Source organism: Oncorhynchus mykiss, chromosome 17 (assembly GCF_057628025.1).
Source record: "Oncorhynchus mykiss isolate SJ-2025 chromosome 17, ASM5762802v1, whole genome shotgun sequence".
NCBI classification, from domain to species: Eukaryota; Metazoa; Chordata; class Actinopteri; order Salmoniformes; family Salmonidae; genus Oncorhynchus; species Oncorhynchus mykiss.
In genome coordinates this window covers 28,984,601-29,003,104 of record NC_143038.1, presented here as the reverse complement: position 1 = coordinate 29,003,104, position 18,504 = coordinate 28,984,601, and the positions used below count along the sequence as shown (strand labels likewise).

Genomic DNA, 18,504 nt, shown 5'->3' with positions numbered 1-18,504 from the left:
TCGACGAGGCTGTGGAGGAGCAGGTTGAGAGCTTTAAGTTCCTAGGTGTCCACATCATGTGGTACCGGAGCGCCAAGTCTAGGTCCAAGAGGGTTCTAAACAGCTTCTACCCCCAAGCCATAGACTCCTGAACTTCTTATCCAATGGCTACCCAGACTATTTGCATTGCCCCACCCCCCCCCGTATTTTACGCTGTTGCTATGCTCTGTTTTATTATCTATGCAAAGTCACTTTAATAACTCTACCTACATGTACATATTACCTCAGTTACCTCGACTAACCAGTGCCCTGCACATTGACTCTGGAACGGTACTCCCTGTATATAGCTTCACTGTTTTTATTTTACAGCTGCTCTTTTATTTTTTATTTCTTCTTTTTTTTAGGTATTTTTTCTTAACTGCATTGTTGGTTAAGGGCTTGTATGTAAGCATTTCACTAAGGTCTACACCTGTTTTATTCGGTAGCATGTGACTAACATTTTAAATGTATTTTAAGTTTTGGGTATGCTTGTAATTATTAAGGACTGGGGAGTTTTTCAGTGTAAAAAAAAATAAGAAACAGAATGGAGCTAAGCACAGGCAAAATCCTAGAGGAAAACGTGGTTGTCTGCTTTCCACCAGACACTGGGAGATTAATTCACCTTTCAACAGGACAATAACCTAAAACCAATAACCTAAAAACACAAATCCAAATCAACCTTGGAGTTGCTTACCAAGAAGACAGTGAATGTACCTGAGTGGCCGAGTTAGTTTGATTAAAATCTACTTGAAAGTCTATGGCAAGACCTGAAAGTGGTTGTCTAACAATGATCCAACAACCAATTTGACAACCAACCCGGGTGTGAAAAGCTCTTAGACTTACCCAGAAAGACTCACAGCTGTAATTGCCGCCAAAGGTACTTCTACAAAGTATTTACTCAGGAATGTGAATACTTACGTAAATACATTTCATTTTCAATAAATGTGCAAAACATTAAAACATGTTTTCACTTTGCCCTTATGGGGTATTGTGTGTAGATGGGTGAGAAAAATCATCCATTTTGAATTCAGACTGTTGCACAACAAAATGTGAAAACGTCGAGTAAGAATACTTTCTGGAGGCAGTGTATAATGGATAAAATATGTTTTCCCCTCATCATTCTACACACAATACCCCATAACGACAAAGCCAAAAATGGTTATTAAAAAGAAAAAGCTGAAATATTAAATTTACAAAAGTATTCAGACCTTTTACTCAGTACTTTGTTGAAGCACCTTTGGCAGCGATTACAGCCTTGAAGTCTTCTTGGGTATGACACTACAAGCTTGGCACACCTGTATTTGGGGAATTTCTCCCATTCTTCTCTGCAGATCTTCTCAAGTTCCCAAGTGGCACAGCAGTCTAAGCCACTGCATCTCAGTGCAAGATTCATCACTACAGTCCTTGGTTCGAATCCAGGCTGTATCACATCCGGACGTGATTGGGAGTCCCATAGGGGGGCACACAATTGGCCCAGCGTTGTCGGAGTTTGGCTGGGGTAGGCCGTCATTGTAAATAAGAATGTGTTCTTAACTGACTTGCCTAGTTAAATAAAGATTAAATAAAGAAATCCTCTGACAGGTTGGATGTGGAGTGTCGCTGCACAGCTTTTTTCAGGTCTCTCCAGAGATGTTCGATCGGGATCAAGTCCGGACATTCATAGACTTGTCCCAAAGGGACTCCTGCGTTCTCTTGGCTGTGTGCTTAGGGTCGTTGTCCTGTTGGAAGGTGAACCTTCGCCCCGGTCTGAGGTCCTGAGCACTCTGGAGCAGGTTTTCATCAAGGATCTCTCTGTACTTTGCTCTGTTCATCTTTCCCTCGATCCTGACAAGTCTCCCAGTCCCTGCCTCTGAAAACATCCACACAGCATGATGCTGCTACCCATGCTTCACTGTAGGGATGGTGCCAGGTTTCCTCCAGACATGACACTTGGCATTCAGGCCAAACAGTTCAATCTTGGTTTCATCAGAACAGAGAATGTTTCTTATGGTCTGAGAGTTTTTAGGTGCCATTTTGGCAAACTCCAAGTGGGCTGTCCTGTGCCTTTTACTGAGGAGAGCCTTCTGTCTGGTCACTCTACGATACAGGCCTAATTGGTGGAGTGCTGCAGATATGGTTGTCCTTCTGGAAGGTTTTCCCATCTCCACATAGGAACTATGGAGCTCTGTCAGAGTGACCATCAGGTTCTTGGTCACCTCCCTGACCAAGGCCCTCCCTGCTCAGTTTGGCCGGGCGGCCAGCTCTAGAAAGATTCTTGGTGTTTCCAAACTTCTTCCAGTTAAGAATGATGGAGGCCACTGTGTTCTTGGGGACCGTCAATGCTGCAGAAATGTTTTGGTACCCTTCCCCAGATATGTGCCACGACACAATCCTGTCTTGGAGCGCTATGGACAAATCAAATTTTATTGGTCACAAACACATATTTAGCAGATGTTATTGCTGGTGTAGCAAAATGCTTGTGTTCCTAGCTCCAATAATGCATTAGTATCTAACAATTAACAACAATACATCTAAAATAAATATATAAATATTAGATTGTGCAATGTCGTAGTGGCATTGACTAGAATACAGTATATACATCTGAGATGAGTAAAGCAGTATGTAAACAATATTTATACATTGTTAAAGTGACTAGTGTTCCATTATTCAAGTGGCCAGTGATTCCAAGTCTAGGTATATAGCGCAGCAGCCTCTATTGTGCTGCCATATATTGCTACCCGGGTGGAAGGCCTTCCTGTGACATCCGGTGCTGTATGTGTCCTGGAGGGTAGGTAGTTTGCACCCGGTGATGCGTTTGGCAGACCGCACCACCCTCTGGAGAGCCCTGCAGTTGCAAGCTCTGCAGTTGCTGTGCCAGGCTGTGATACAGCCCTATAGTATAGGGTTGAAGTGCTCTGATGTGCACTGTCAACTGTGGGACCTTATATAGACAAGTTTGTGCCTTTCCAAGTCATGATGTCCAATCAATTGAATTTACCACAGGTGGACTCCAAGTTGTAGAAACATCTCAAGGATGATCAAATTTCGAGTTTCATAGCAAAGGGTCTAAATACAAAAATGTCTAAACCTGTTTTCGCTTTGTCATTATGAGGTAATGTGTGTAGATTGATGAGGTATTTGGATGTATTTTTTACATGTAATTTATTTTAGAATAAGGCTGTAACGTAACAAAATGGGGGGAAAGTCAAGGTGTCTGAATACTTTTCGAATGCACTGTATACATCTCTCTATTAATATCTCCATATCCTCTATTGCGTTCTCTCTCTCTACCTTCCCCTCCATCTCTCTTTCCATCCCTCACTCCCTGTCCCCCTCCCTGTTCTTGTTTCTGGTCTTCTCTTTCCGACTCCGTTTAGTTTCATATCACCCCTCTTCACATTTTTCCCTGACATGTTTTCATTCCAGTCATCTGCATTGTGTCTAAAACTAAGATTAGAGTTAGTCTAATTTAGATTTAGTCTAATCACAAAACGGCAGAGATGAGTTTATATGGGTATAATATCATTCCCCTGTACTCAGTTAGGGTCAGTATGTTACTGTGGCTCCTTTTTACTGTACATTGTGGTCCACTGATATTGACGTGTGTGCAGTAGTCTGTAAAACAACAGCGCTTAACCATATGGTATTGATTTCTTAAAACTGGTACACAGCTTATGTGCGTGTGACTGAGGCCTCTTCATTCCAGATTCACAAGGACACACACACAGAAGAAAACACACACACACACACAAAGATGACAAAGACGAAGACTGTACACACATGAACATACATTCAGTGGCCAGTTGATTAGGTACGCAACCCGTTCACAAAAATGGTTCGCTTCTACAGACAGTGAGTCACGTGGCAGTGGCTTGCTATATAAAGCAGGCAGACATGCATTGATGCATTCAGATACTGTTTGAATGTTAGAATGGGCAAAACAAGCGATTAGGGTTGAGATCTAGTCAGTGGGAGTACTGTGGGTGAAAACAGCTTGTTGATGGAGAATGGCAAGAATCGTGCAAGCTATCAGGTTGCCTACAAACAGGCAAATAGCGGCATCTGAACGCACAACTCATCGGCCATTGTCACGGATGGGCTATTGCAGCAGAGACCACCCTGGGTTCCACTCCTATCAGTAGAATTTAGGCTGTTCTGGAGGCAAAAGGGAGTCCAGTACAATACCAGTGTACTGGTATTGTATATGTGTGTGTGTGTCTGTATGGGACAGTGTGCATTTTGTGCTTGGTGCTTTTGTAAATGTATATTGGCTTGTGTTTTCTATCTTCACATTTGGTCATACGTATAAGGAATGAAGAGGAGGCCTTTGTGCATTCAGTAAACGCCTGTCTAATTGCCAGCTAGGGAGAGAGACGTAATCTGGTGTTTATTTTGGCCCAACTCTACCCCTGTACTCCCCCCTCCCTCCCTCAGATGAGGAGGGATGGTGTGGCAGTGTACCCTCTAGTTGTAACAATAAACAGATCGAATTGAAAAATGTTAATAGATTGTTAGTCTTAAACAGGCTTAACAAGTGTGAAATACCAAACAGAATCAATTATGACATAAGGGCTGTAATTCTCTCCAATGTGTGCAGTGCGCACTTGCTCACTTACTGCGCCTCATTCATTGAACATCGATGACTACATACATTCTGTATTATCACAGGTTGTGAAGTATAGTATACGGCACATTTCAGTGTAGGACTACAAAGCAGTTTCGACAGATTAATTTCTGCCTCTCTGGGACATGATGCAGTTTGTATATCCGTGCAGTGCATATATCTGTGTGTGTGACAGTCTGGCGTCATTCCCCACTGGTCTGTCATGTGGAAGGCGAAATCTGTGATGACAGCATGAATGCAGCAGTATTTCCTGTCCAGCTGTTGAGCGAGATCGAGAGAGAGAGAGAGACCCTTTTCAGCAGTGGTCACCAACCTTTTCTGAGTCGAGATTACTTTGAGTCAAAATCCAAGCCCGAGATTTACCACTCAGATTTAATTTTAAACATGACTTAAAAAAACGTAAGCCTAGGCCTTAATAGTTCTGTAGCAATGAGGTTTGTGCAGTAGGCTATAGGCCCAATACATTATCACTGCATATTGGCTATGACTGAATTGCCCTGTCTATGTTATTTTTCTCAGACCATTAAAAAAATTATACATTTGTTTTATTACTAGTGAGGCACAGTTGAGTGAGCATAATTAGCTGAGGGCCTGCATCTGATGGTCAGTCAGAGGGAGGGAAAGAGCAGCGGTGATAGCTTTGATGCTAGCAACTTAGGACACTAAAGAGGCCATTTTACTGACTCTGAAAAACACTGAAAGAAAGTTGCCCAGGGTCCCTGCTCATCTGCGTGAACATGCCTTAGGCATGCTGCAAGGAGGCATGAGCACTGCAGATGTGGCCAGGGCAATAAATTGCGATGTCCTTACTGTGAGACGCCTAAGACAGCGCTACAGGGAGACAGGACGGACAGCTGATCGTCCTCACAGTGGCAGACCACGTGTAACAACACCTGCAAAGGATCGGTACATCCGAACATCACACCTGCGGGACAGGTACAGATGGCAACAACAACTGCCTGAACGCACCAGGAACGCACAATTCCTCCATCAGTGCGCCTTACTGTCTGCAATAGGCTGAGAGATGCTGGACTGAGGGCTTGTAGGCCTGTTGTAAGGCAGGTCCTCACCAGACATCACTGGCAACAACGTAGCCTATGGGGAAAAAAACACCGTCGCTGGACCAGACAGGACTGGCAAAAAGTGCTCCTCACTGACGAGTCACGGTTTTGTCTCACCAGAGGTGATGGTCGGATTCGCGTTTATCGTCAAAGGAATGAGCGTTACACTGAGGCCTGTACTCTGGAGCGGGAGGTGGAGGGTCCGTCGTGGTCTGGGGCAGTGTGTCACAGCATCATCGGACTGAGCTTGTTGTCATTGCAGGCAATCTCAACGCTGTGCGTTACAGGGAAGACATCCTCCTCCCTTATGTGGTACCCTTCCTGCAGGCTCATCCTGACATGACCCTCCAGCATGACAATGCCACCACGCACAGAACGAGCAGTATGGCTGATTTTCTGTAAGACAGGAATGTCAGTGTTCTGCCATGGCCAGTGAAGAGCACTGATTTCAATCCCATTGAGCACATCTGTTGGATCGGAGGGTGAGGGCTAGGGACATTCCCCCCAGAATTGTCCGGGAACTTGCAGGTGCCTTGTTGGAAGAGTGGGGTAACATCTCACAGCAAGAACGGGCAAATCTGGTGCAGTCCATGAGGAGGAGATGCACTGCAGTACTTAATGCAGCTGGTGGCCACACCAGATACTGACTGTTACTTTTAAAAAATTGCATTTATTTAACCTTTAACGAGGCAAGTCAGTTGAGAACACATTTTTATTTACAATGACGGCCTACACCGGCCAAACTCAGACGACGCTGGGCCAATTGTGCGCCGCCCTATGGGACTCCCAATCACAGCCGGTTGTGATACAGTCTGGATTCGAATCAGGTTGTCTGTAGTGACGCCTCTAGCTGAGATGCAGTGCCATAGACCACTGCGCCACTTGGGAGCTTTTGATTTTTACCCCCCCCCCCCCCCCCCCCCCCCTTTGTTCAGGGACACATTATTCAATTTCTGTTCGTCACATGTCTGTGGAACTTGTTCAGTTTGTCTGTCGTTTAATTTTATGTTCATACAAATATTTACACATGTTAAGTTTGCTGAAACTAAACGCAGCTCACAGTGAGAGGACGTTTCTTTTTTTTACGAGTTTATATGGGCGTTGGTTAAATTGTGATTTTAATGAATAAATCGAAGGCATATTTCTTTCCTGTGAGCGCAGAAAGGTTTTAGCAGAGCGGTAGGAATGGACTCACTGCTCCATGAGCGGAATTTCCAACCACACCGCTCACATGCTCTGCACCCGACTCATTGTTTCTCCACTCTCCCTCCTCTGAGAAAAAGGGGGCAGTCTTCCGGTTGATTTAAAAAAAAACTCAAGTAGCTATACTTATTTATTGCAGTCGCTGGTTGTGGCGTGAGTGGAAGTAGGGAGAACGCGCATTTTGGGGCTTATAAAAGTGTTGAACAAAGTGTTGACAGTTCCGAATAACTTAAACCATAACTCATAACATAGCAGCTCTTTGCTGTATTCATTGAATCTCTCTCTAGTCATCGCGATCGACCGGTTGGTGACCACTGCTTTACAGACATAGAACACCACTACAGTAACGTGTCGATAGTGACATTTGATAACCTTCAGACAATTTTAATGAGTGCCGCCCGCGTCTGTACCCTTTCAGACAGCAGAATTCTGCTACAGCATAGAAGGTTCTGTACTGTTTCCCTGATGACAATACATGTTGCTTATTGATGTGCTGTGTTGTGTTTATGGTAGTGATGGATGTTAGTCCCACTTCAGAAGCGGCATTCCTTTACAGACATGTAAAATGCTTGTTCACTGGCTCCAGAGAAGGTTTTGTGAACCCTTACGGTCAAACATGCCTTAACCAAGACTCTTTCAAGGTGGCACATTCCACATGTTTGAAAAGGGTAAGAAAGAGTTCAAAAATTTAGCAGAAGCTGCTGAAAAAAATGTATCCTACAAATATTTAAATGTACATGTTTTACATTGAAAAGAAAAGAAAGGAAAACTGAAATGCTGAATGGGAGACAAAACAAGCAACAAAATAAGAAAATATGTTCGGAAAAATTAGCTAAAATTAGCTAACGGAGCAAAGAACAGAGAGATCCTTGATGAAAACCTGCTCCAGAGCGCTTAGGACCTCAGGCCGACAGTACAACGACCCTAAGCACACAGCCAAGACAATGCAGGAGTGGCTGGGGACAAGTCCCTGAATGTCCTTGAGTGGCCCAGCAAGAGCCCGGACTTGAACCAGATCGAACATCTCTGGAGAGACCTGAAAAAAACTGTGCAGCGACGCTTCCCATCCAACCTGACAGAGCTTGAGAGGATTTGCAGAGACAAATGGCAGAAACGCCCCAAATACAGGGGTGCCAAGCTTGTAGCGTCATACCCAAGAAGACTCTGAATAATTATGTAAATGTGATATTTCCGTTTAATTTTTTACATTTCTTATCCTGTTTTTGGTTTGTCATTATGTGGTATTGTGTGTAGATTGATGAGGGGGGGGGGACTATTTACAAAATTTTAGAATAATCCTATAATGTAACAAAGTGGAAAAAAGTGAAAGGGTCTGAATACTTTCCGAAGGCACTGTATCATTCTTATTTCTATGGTTTTGAACTGTACAACTTTAGTAATGTGTTCTCTCTCTTTATGCCTTTTTCTCAGCAGGGGTCTACTAAGTCCCTGTCCCATAAGAAGAGGATCTTCCTTCCCAGGTACCAAATGCTTTTTATATTCTGTAGTAAAGGACTTGATTCAATCAATAGCAGAGAGTGATAAATGAGGCCAGTGATATAATCTGGTTAAAGTTGTCTGTCTCTCCGACAGATTTCCATCATATGGACGTTTTGGAGATGTCCGCTTCAAACAGAAGCATGTCTGTTCTGCGAAATAAATGTCAAAATAATTGTATTCTCAAATAAATACACATCTGTTACATTGTGTGTACTGCACTGACATGCATGATTTATGCTGACACTCCGATGTTCAGCTGAAGGGAACTAAATATTATATAACACGCACCACTAGGGCGCTCAACTCAAATAGCGGTGTAGCCTACTGTAGCTACTAGCAAAGTAATTCAAAGTTTATACTTTATTAGTTAAGATTTAACTTTCCAGTGCTGCTATTTTTGTAATGTTATTAAAACAAAATCAGACAACCCCATAGTGGAATAGTTTACCTATTTACCTACACAGCTTGTTGTTGTGTGTTCTATGAGAGATCAATATTCATCTTGAGGCACATCCAATTTACAAGATCTATGAAATCAAATACAGTTTTATTGGTCGCAAAACATACAGTGCCACCAGAGATTCTGGGTTCGAGCCCAGGCTCTGTCACAGCTGGCCGCGACCGGGAGGCCCATGGGGCGACGCACAATTGGCCCAGCGTCGTCCGGGTTTGGCCGGCAGGGATATCCTTGTCTCATCGTGCACTCACAGCTTGTTGTGTGTTCTATGAGAGATCAATATTCATCTTGAGGCACATCCAATTTACAAGATCTATGAAATCAAATACAGTTTTATTGGTCGCAAAACATACAGTGCCACCAGAGATTCTGGGTTCGAGCCCAGGCTCTGTCGCAGCTGGCCGCGACCGGGATGGCCCATGGGGCGACGCACAATTGGCCCAGCGTCGTCCGGGTTTGGCCGGCAGGGATATCCTTGTCTCATCGTGCACTCACGACTCCTGTGGCGGCCCGGGCGCAGTGCACTCTGACCAGGGCGCCAGGTGTACGGTGTTTCCTCCGACATATTGGTGTGGCTGGCTTCAAGAAGCAGTGCGGCTAGGTTGGGTTGTGTTTCGGAGGATGCGTGGCTCTCGACGTTCACCTCTCCCGAGTCCGTATGGACTCAGCGATGAGAAAAGACTGTAACTACTACTAATTGGATACCATGAAATGAAAGGAGAAGAAATGGGGTAGAAGAAAAAAGACATCTATCCTATAATGACAAAGCAAATTCAGACCCTTTGCTATGAGATTTGAAATTGCCATTATGTGCATCCTGTTTCCATTGATCATCCTTGTGATGATTCTTCAACTTGTTGGAGTGCACCTGTGGTAAATTCAATTGATTGGAAAGGCACCCACCTCAGTCCCACAGTTTACAGCGCATGTCAGAGCAAAAACCAAGCCATGACGTTAAAGAAATGATCTGTAGAGCTCTGAGACAGGATTGTGTTACCTGTGGTACCAACACATTTCTGAAGAATTGAAGGTCCCCAAGAAAACAGTGGCCTCCGTCATCAACGTACAGAGAGATCCTTGATCCTTGATGAGATCCTTGATGAAAACCTGCTCCAGAGCGCTCAGGACCTCAGACTGGGGGTCAATGACAATGCATGAACCAAGACAATGCATGAGTGGCTTGGGGACAAGTCTCTGAATGTCCTTGAGTGGTCCAGGCAGAGCCCGGACTTGAACCAGATCGAACATCTCTGGAGAGACCTGAAAACACCTGTGCAGCGACGCTCCACATCCAACCTGACGGGGCTTGAGAGGATCAGCGGAGAAGAATGGGAGAAACTCCCCAAATACAGGTTTGCCAGGCATACCCCTGAAGACTCGAGGCTGTAATCGCTGCCAAAAGTGCTTCAACAAAGTACGGAGTAAAGGGTCTGAATACTTACGGAAACGTGATATTTCAGTTAAAAATGTAGTTTGAACTTGTTTTTGCTTTGTCATTATGGGGTATTGTGTGTAGATTGATGAGGAGGGAAAACAATTTTATAGTAAGGCTGTAAATTAACAAAATGTGGAAAAAGTGAAGGGGTCTGAATACTTCCCGGATGCAATGTATTTATTAGGGATCCCCATTAGCTTCTGCCAAACCAGCACAGCCAAGCAGTTTAGTCACCTCAACTTGCTCAATTTCCACATCATTCGTTACGAGACGTAGTTGAGGTTTAGGGTTTAGTGAATGATTTATCCCAAATACAATGCTTTTAGTTTTGTACATTTTTAGGACTATCTTATTCTTTGCTACCCATTCCGATACTAACTGCAGCTCTTTAAGTGTTGCTGTCATTTCTGTCGCTGTAGCAGCTGACGTGTTGAGTCGACCGCATACATAGACACACTGACCTTACTCAAAGCCAGTGGCATGTCGTTAGTAAAGATTTAAAAAACAAGGGGCCTAAACAGCTACCCTGGGGAATTCCTGACACATACGTTGAAGAATCTCAAATATAAAATATATTTTGATTTGTTCATCACTTGGTTACTACGTGTTATTTCATAGTTTTGATGTCTTCACTATTATTCTATAAAGTAGAAAATAGGAAAAAGAAAAATCCTTGAATATGTATGTGTGTGCGCGATGGGATGTATAGACAGGATATGGATAGAATATGTAGTATATCTGAAGAGTAGTATTGCAATGGTTAAATAGGATAGGCCTTGACTAGAATACAGTATATACAGTGCCTTGCGAAAGTATTCGGCCCCCTTGAACTTTGCGACCTTTTGCCACATTTCAGGCTTCAAACATAAAGATATAAAACTGTATTTTTTTGTGAAGAATCAACAACAAGTGGGACACAATCATAAAGTGGAACGACATTTATTGGATATTTCAAACTTTTTTAACAAATCAAAAATTGGGCGTGCAAAATTATTCAGCCCCCTTAAGTTAATACTTTGTAGCGCCACCTGTTGCTGCGATTACAGCTGTAAGTCGCTTGGGGTATGTCTCTCAGTTTTGCACATCGAGAGACTGACATTTTTTCCCATTCCTCCTTGCAAAACAGCTCGAGCTCAGTGAGGTTGGATGGAGAGCATTTGTGAACAGCAGTTTTCAGTTCTTTTCACAGATTCTCGATTGGATTCAGGTCTGGACTTTGACTTGGCCATTCTAACACCTGGATATGTTTATTTTTGAACCATTCCAATGTAGATTTTGCTTTATGTTTTGGATCATTGTCTTGTTGGAAGACAAATCTCCGTCCCAGTCTCAGGTCTTTTGCAGACTCCATCAGGTTTTCTTCCAGAATGGTCCTGTATTTGGCTCCATCCATCTTCCCATCAATTTTAACCATCTTCCCTGTCCCTGCTGAAGAAAAGCAGGCCCAAACCATGATGCTGCCACCACCATGTTTGACAGTGGGGATGGTGTGTTCAGCTGTGTTGCTTTTACGCCAAACATAACGTTTTGCATTGTTGCCAAAAGTTCAATTTTGGTTTCATCTGACCAGAGCACCTTCTTCCACATGTTTGGTGTGTCTCCCAGGTGGCTTGTGGCAAACTTTAAACAACACTTTTTATGGATATCTTTAAGAAATGGCTTTCTTCTTGCCACTCTTCCATAAAGACCAGATTTGTGCAATATACGAATGATTGTTGTCCTATGGACAGAGTCTCCCACCTCAGCTGTAGATCTCTGCAGTTCATCCAGAGTGATCATGGGCCTCTTGGCTGCATCTCTGATCAGTCTTCTCCTTGTATGAGCTGAAAGTTTAGAGAGACGGCCAGGTCTTGGTAGATTTGCAGTGGTCTGACACTACTTCCATTTCAATATTATCGCATGCACAGTGCTCCTTGGGATGTTTAAAGCTTGGGAAATCTTTTTGTATCCAAATCCGGCTTTAAACTTCTTCACAACAGTATCTCGGACCTGCCTGGTGTGTTCCTTGTTCTTCATGATGCTCTCTGCGCTTTTAACGGACCTCTGAGACTATCAGAGTGCAGGTGCATTTATACGGAGACTTGATTACACACAGGTGGATTGTATTTATCATCATTAGTCATTTAGGTCAACATTGGATCATTCAGAGATCCTCAATGAACTTCTGGAGAGAGTTTGCTGCACTGAAAGTAAAGGGGCTGAATAATTTTGCACGCCCAATTTTTCAGTTTTTGATTTGTTAAAAAAGTTTGAAATATCCAATAAATATCGTTCCAATTCATGATTGTGTCCCACTTGTTGTTGATTCTTCACAAAAAAATACAGTTTTATATCTTTATGTTTGAATCCTGAAATGTGGCAAAAGGTCACAAAGTTCAAGGGGGCCAAATACTTTCGCAAGGCACTGTATGTATGAAGTGGGTAAAAACAGTATGGAAACATTATTTAAGGGACCAGTGTTCCATGACTATGTACATAGAGTAACAGCCTCTAAGGTGCATGTTAGCGTAACCAGGAGGTAGCCGCCTAGTGACAATGACTGAAGTTGTGGGCAGAGTACCGGGCGGAGGCCGGCTAGTGGTGACTATTTAGCAGTCTGATGGCCTTGAGATAGAAGCTGTTTTTCAGTCTCTCGGTACAAGATTTGATGCACATATACTGACCTCGGGTGGCTGAGGTCGTTGATGATCTTCTTGGCCTTCGCGTGACACCGGGTGCTGTAGGTGTCCCGGAGGGCAGTATGACCCCAGTGAAGCGTTGGGCAGACCGCACCACCCTCTGGAGAGCCCTGCGTTTGCGGACGGTGCAGTTGCCGTACCAAGCGGTGATACAGCCCGACAGGATGCTCTCAATGGTGCATCTGTAAAGGTTTCTTAGGGTCTTAGGGGCCAAGTCGAATTTCTTCAGCCTCCTGAGGTTGAAGAGGCGCCTTCTTGACCACACTGTCTGTGCGGGTGGACCATTTCAGATTATCAGTGATGTGTACGCCAAGGAACTTGAACCTTTTCACTTTCTCCACTGCGGCCTCGTCTGTGTATGGGGGCGTGCTCCCTTTGCTGTCTCCTGAAGTCCACGATCAGCTCCTTTGTTTTGATGAGGTAGAGGTTATTTTTCTGTCCCACTCCGGATAGGAAGGGAAACATGTATTCTGAGGTCCAAGCAGTCACAGGTGTCGTGTCCAATAGGCTAAATGGAATTTAACTTGCCATATAATTACTCCTGTTTATACAAAAATACATTAAATCCACCAGAGAGCATGATTTAGGCACAGAAGATCATTAGCTTCTTTTTTTTTATAGCTTTTTTAAATAGCTGTGGATTGTTTTAAATCGCCAAGGTATAAGCACGCAATTTGGGTAAATAGCTGATTGTTGATTTGCGGCTGTTGGTGAAAAGCATCTAAAATAAGCCTAAGCCTATCGTAGTATTTCAAGATACTGTGGCTGGGGAAAAAAGAGGAGACAAAGAAAAAACGAACTGGTCTTTAGTTAGGCTATCAAAATCCTGAACTCGCAATAGGTTATTGAGCTAACAGTAGCTTATCGTATTGGCACTATAGCCGATGGCATCGGCCATATCACCGGTGAGTGCGCATATTCACTGTCTATCATTGGGCGAGTCCGTGCTCCTGGAAAGCTTTTTTTGGGACAATAATTTCCTCCTCCAGGGTAGATGGACATCATAGTCTACAACATGTATCCCATTTTCATAGGTCTTGATTAGATGGTTGCGTTCAAAGACGAGGCAGTTTTTTGTTGATCTTAGTTTGTCCGTGTTAGCAGAGTAGCCTACCCTGTCACTTTTGTGCTATTAAAGTTCTGCTATTGTCTTCAGTCATGGAATAAAAGTGGCATGGAATTGCATGAAATATGTTTATAAAAGGCCATGTTTTTTTCTCATATTTCTCTTGGCTCCTCCTAAAACATTTCCCTCGAGCTGGGGCTGAGCTCTGGATGTGTGCTAAGAAAGGAGAGGAAAAGCAGAACGGTATTTTTTTTTGCTAACAGTGAGTCAGTTCCCACTGGGCACAACTGGTTGAATCAAGGTTGTTTCGATGTAATCTGTCAACGTATTGTGATGTGGAATCTATGTGCAAAATATATTGGATTTTGAAAAAGTGTAATTAAAATAAACTTGTTTTGAGGGTGAAAGTTCAACATAGAAAAACCTTGTACGAAATATGGTGAATTTGTACCTTCAAAACAACGTCAGATCTTCAACGTTCTATCCAACGTCAGAAAAAAAACTAGACTGGGAAGTACCTCCTAGTGGAGAATTTGATCTATCTACAGCTACCCTTTGGCCTCCCACCCAAGGTTTTAACCAAGCCCAGCCATGATATTTGTCACTGACTATTACCAATGTGCTACCATAAAGATCTCCTCTTAAAAACTAAATAGATTCACTGTTGTTATCGAAGTCATTCCAAAGGGTAGGTTTAACAGTGCAAATGAAATGTGACCATACAGTCATATCATCAATAATTCTCTTTAGGCCTAGATATCTTTTGCAGTCATCAACAGCCATTGTTCCAATTCAACCCAGAATTCAACTAAAAATAGACAATACAATAGGCCTAGGGTTTCCAGCTCTGGTTCATTTCAAATGTAATGATATTGAATTGTGTTTGGTTGTCAAAGCAACAACATTTGAACATTCGAAGGAGATGTATTAGGTTGTAGACTTTGGTTGGCCAGACCTGGACTTCCTCCATTTGACCCTTTCACAGCCATCAAACTCTAACTGTTTTAAAGTCATTCCTCTTGCAACTGAGTTAGGAAGGACACCTGTATCTTTGTAGTGACTGGGTGTATTGATACACCGTCCAAAGTGTAATTAAAACCTTCACCATGCTCAAAAGGGATATTCAATGTTTTCACCCATCTACCAATAGGTGCCCTTTGCTAGGCATTGGAAAACCTCCCTGGTATTTGTGGTTGAATCTGTCTGAAATTCACTGCTCGGCTGAGGGACCTTACAGATAGTAGTATGTGTGGGGTACAGAGATTGCGGTAGTCATTCAAAACACTATTATTGCACACCGGGTGAGTCCATGTAATTTATTAAATGACTTGTTAAGCAAAGGTTTTACTCCTGAACTTATTTAGGCTTTGAAAAACAAGGGGGTTGAAGACCTATTGACTCGAGACATTTCAGCTTTTCATAATTGAATTAATTTGTCATTAAAAAAAAAAAACATCATTCCACTTTGACATAATGGGGCCTATGACGACAAAAATCTCAATTGAATCATGTTAAATACAGGCTGTAACGCAACAAAATATGGAAGAAGGGTGTGAATACTTTCTGAAAGCACTGTAGTTTTAACTGCAATCCAAGTCATTTGGTTCTGCTATTAGATGAAGCACAGTGATCATTACATTCATTCATCTGTTGTATAAATAAACATAATATCTTACATTGTAGTCCCATTTTAACTTTGCTGTGCTTTTAAATGGTTGGAAGTGCAGAGATAGACATCTGGGTGACAGCCAAACCAAAAATCCGACATTGTTTTTCCAGTGGAATTTGGTTGTGCATTTAGATGGTTGAAAGCATAGTGATAACACATTGGAAATTCAGCTAGCTTTTGGCTTTCTTTTTGAGTGGATGTATATGGGTTTTAATCTCATTGATCAACGTCTCAACCAAATATTACCCAATTATCCATGTTGAAATGGTGGTGGTGTGCCCAGTGGGTTATATTATTAACCTAATTTATGACTCTCCAATCTACTCATCATGTTAGGAATAGTATTTTATCATAAATGTGTTTTTTTTTTTTTTTATATATATATATTTTTTTAATTGTTTAGCTTCCCCCTAACTTGAAACTAATGCTCCGCCTATGCAAGCAGTCAATGCACAAAATGTCTTAATGCAATCACAGGAAGAACACTTTTGTCTTTTGGAGGGGGATCCCAGCTTTCCATTGTTAATTTGTTTATTTCTTTACGCCTACAATTGCACACGTGACATCATTTAAAAAATGCAGTTACAACCACACAACCAGAGTTTCAAGCATGGTTTAGGATGGTTTGTGATGGTTTAGGCGCAGCTGAGCAACAGAGCTCTTGAAGGGGCAATGGCATCTTAAAAGGGCAATGACATACTTTGTAATACAATAATTATTAATAATATATTTTTTAATCATGATTCATTCTAATATCAATCAGGATGTCCGAATGGGGGTAATGGGATAAATGCAGATGGAAAAGCACCATGCTTCAACATATGTATTTATAGCCCCTATGCTGCATCTGTTGGGCTGCAGGTGATAATGCTTATTGCTAATGGCACATCTGATAATGCAAACCATGCATAGGCTATATGCATGGTCCAATATGTTAAAATAATTTTGGGGTCATTATGGAGGTGGATATTATATTTTAGATGGTGTCAGCTAAATTTTATTTTCATTCATTTTGGAGTAGAATGTTCTTTTAAAAAGGTACCTGAAGTGAGCTCCTTAGTCCTTCTACGTATAAATTATTCTGGGATGGACCCTGGACCCACTAAGAAAGGGGACTGGAAATGGTCAAATTCACATTTACAAAATGATCCTCATTCCCTAAAAGCATGATGGTTATGATTTTTTTTAACGTGAAAGGTGAGGTTAAATTGGCCCCAGACAATTGATCTAAGACTGAAGTTTTTGCTAACCACAGAATAGAATACATTATAGAGATGAACTGACTGTTTCTCTCTCTCTCTCTCTCTCTCTCTCTCTCTCTCTCTCTCTCTCTCTCTCCTCTCCTCTCCTCTCCTCTCCTCTCCTCTCCTCTCCTCTCCTCTCCTCTCCTCTCCTCTCCTCTCCTCTCCTCTCCTCTCCTCTCCTCTCCTCTCCTCTCCTCTCCTCTCCTCTCCTCTCCTCTCCTCTCCTCTCCTCTCCTCTCCTCTCCTCTCCTCTCCTCTCCTCTCCTCTCCTCTCCTCTCCTCTCCTCTCCTCTCCTCTCCTCTCCTCTCCTCTCCTCTCCTCTCCTCTCCTCTCCTCTCCTCTCCTCCAGGAGTAAGAGTGGGGAGTGTGCGATGGAGAGAGTGATGGCGAGGCACTATGATTTTGACCTCACCTACATCACTGAGAGGATCATCTCTGTTTTCTTCCTGCCCGATCTGGAAGAACAATGTTACCGTGGCAACTTACAGGAAGTGGCTGCCATGCTCAAGTCCAAACACCAAGACAAGTTCCTGGTGAGTTGGGGGGGAATGAGTACTGTACGTGGAGAAAGGCAATTCACACGTCCAAAATGTGAACGTTCAGGCACAAAACATAACAAAGTAGACCGAAACAGGTAAGGACTACCTGGGGATTTGTCCAATGAGAAACACTCATTTTTATTTTCCGTTAACAAAACGTTTTAAAACTTTTTCCATTGCGTGTGCTAATGTACTTTTTCCATTGCGTGTATTAATGTACATGATTTTGGTGCTGGGTACATCAATTGATACATATGACTAACAAGAAGCCTGTATATTATTGTGGCTACCAAAAGTTAGTTAATTGTCGGTCAGCCAGGGGTGGGATGACATAACCTTCGAGGCTCGATGTACAGTAGGTGCAGGCTGTTGCTCCAGCCAAACAGTAACACACCTTACACAACTTACAACTAATCATAGTCCTCAATCAAGGCTTTGAGTTTTAAAATTAGGTTACTGCTGGACTGGAGCTAAAACCTGCACCCACACTGGCCCTCGCAAGTTAAGGTTGTCCACATCCGGGCACATATTCACAGAGTGTCTCAGAGTAGGAGTGCTGATCTAGGACCCGGGCCCCCCTGTCCATGTAATCTTATTCATTATGATCCAAAAGGCAAAACTGATCCTAGATCAGCACTCACTGCTCTGAGTATGGGCCCTGGTCTGAATGGCGATGAAAGGAGACAATTTGTTGAATGATAAAGTTTAAAAAAATAATAATCTGTTGCCAAGACTTGTTTCTCCCCTAAATGTTAATAAAACGAAAACAAAGATTTTTGTTCGTGGTGCGCCATCTTCCATTACTCTTTCATATAGTTAGCAAGTGACGATTGTTCATTCTTAGGGCCCGGTCGGGTATATTAACTATGTTACTGTATGGTGTTATAAAGAAGCAATACAAACAGTATATTGTTTTTTTGTAACAAAAGGTCATTGTTTTGTTCCACCCAGCACTTTAATGTAATGTTTTGTGCATATTATGTCAGACAACTTGCGGTCAATGTTGAGACAACGGTGTGTGGTGGTTGTG

General features: G+C 42.7%; 1 protein-coding gene across 10 annotated transcripts in view; it reads left to right on the top strand.

Annotated features, from left to right (window-relative positions):
* The window catches only part of LOC110493953 (tensin-2), an 81,746-nt gene that overhangs the window by 30,850 nt on the left and 32,392 nt on the right, over window positions 1–18,504 (top strand). For 6 of the 10 annotated variants that reach the window (XM_090205176.1, XM_036949975.2, XM_090205175.1 and 3 more), the window contains 2 exons: window positions 8,320–8,366; window positions 17,285–17,468. In XM_090205176.1, coding sequence (XP_090061302.1) covers window positions 8,320–8,366; window positions 17,285–17,468 — 231 coding nt within the window. Of the gene's footprint in view, window positions 1–8,316; window positions 8,367–17,284; window positions 17,469–18,504 lie in introns of all 10 variants that reach the window. The other 4 variants (XM_036949972.2, XM_036949970.2, XM_090205177.1 and 1 more) reach the window with 1 other exon arrangement.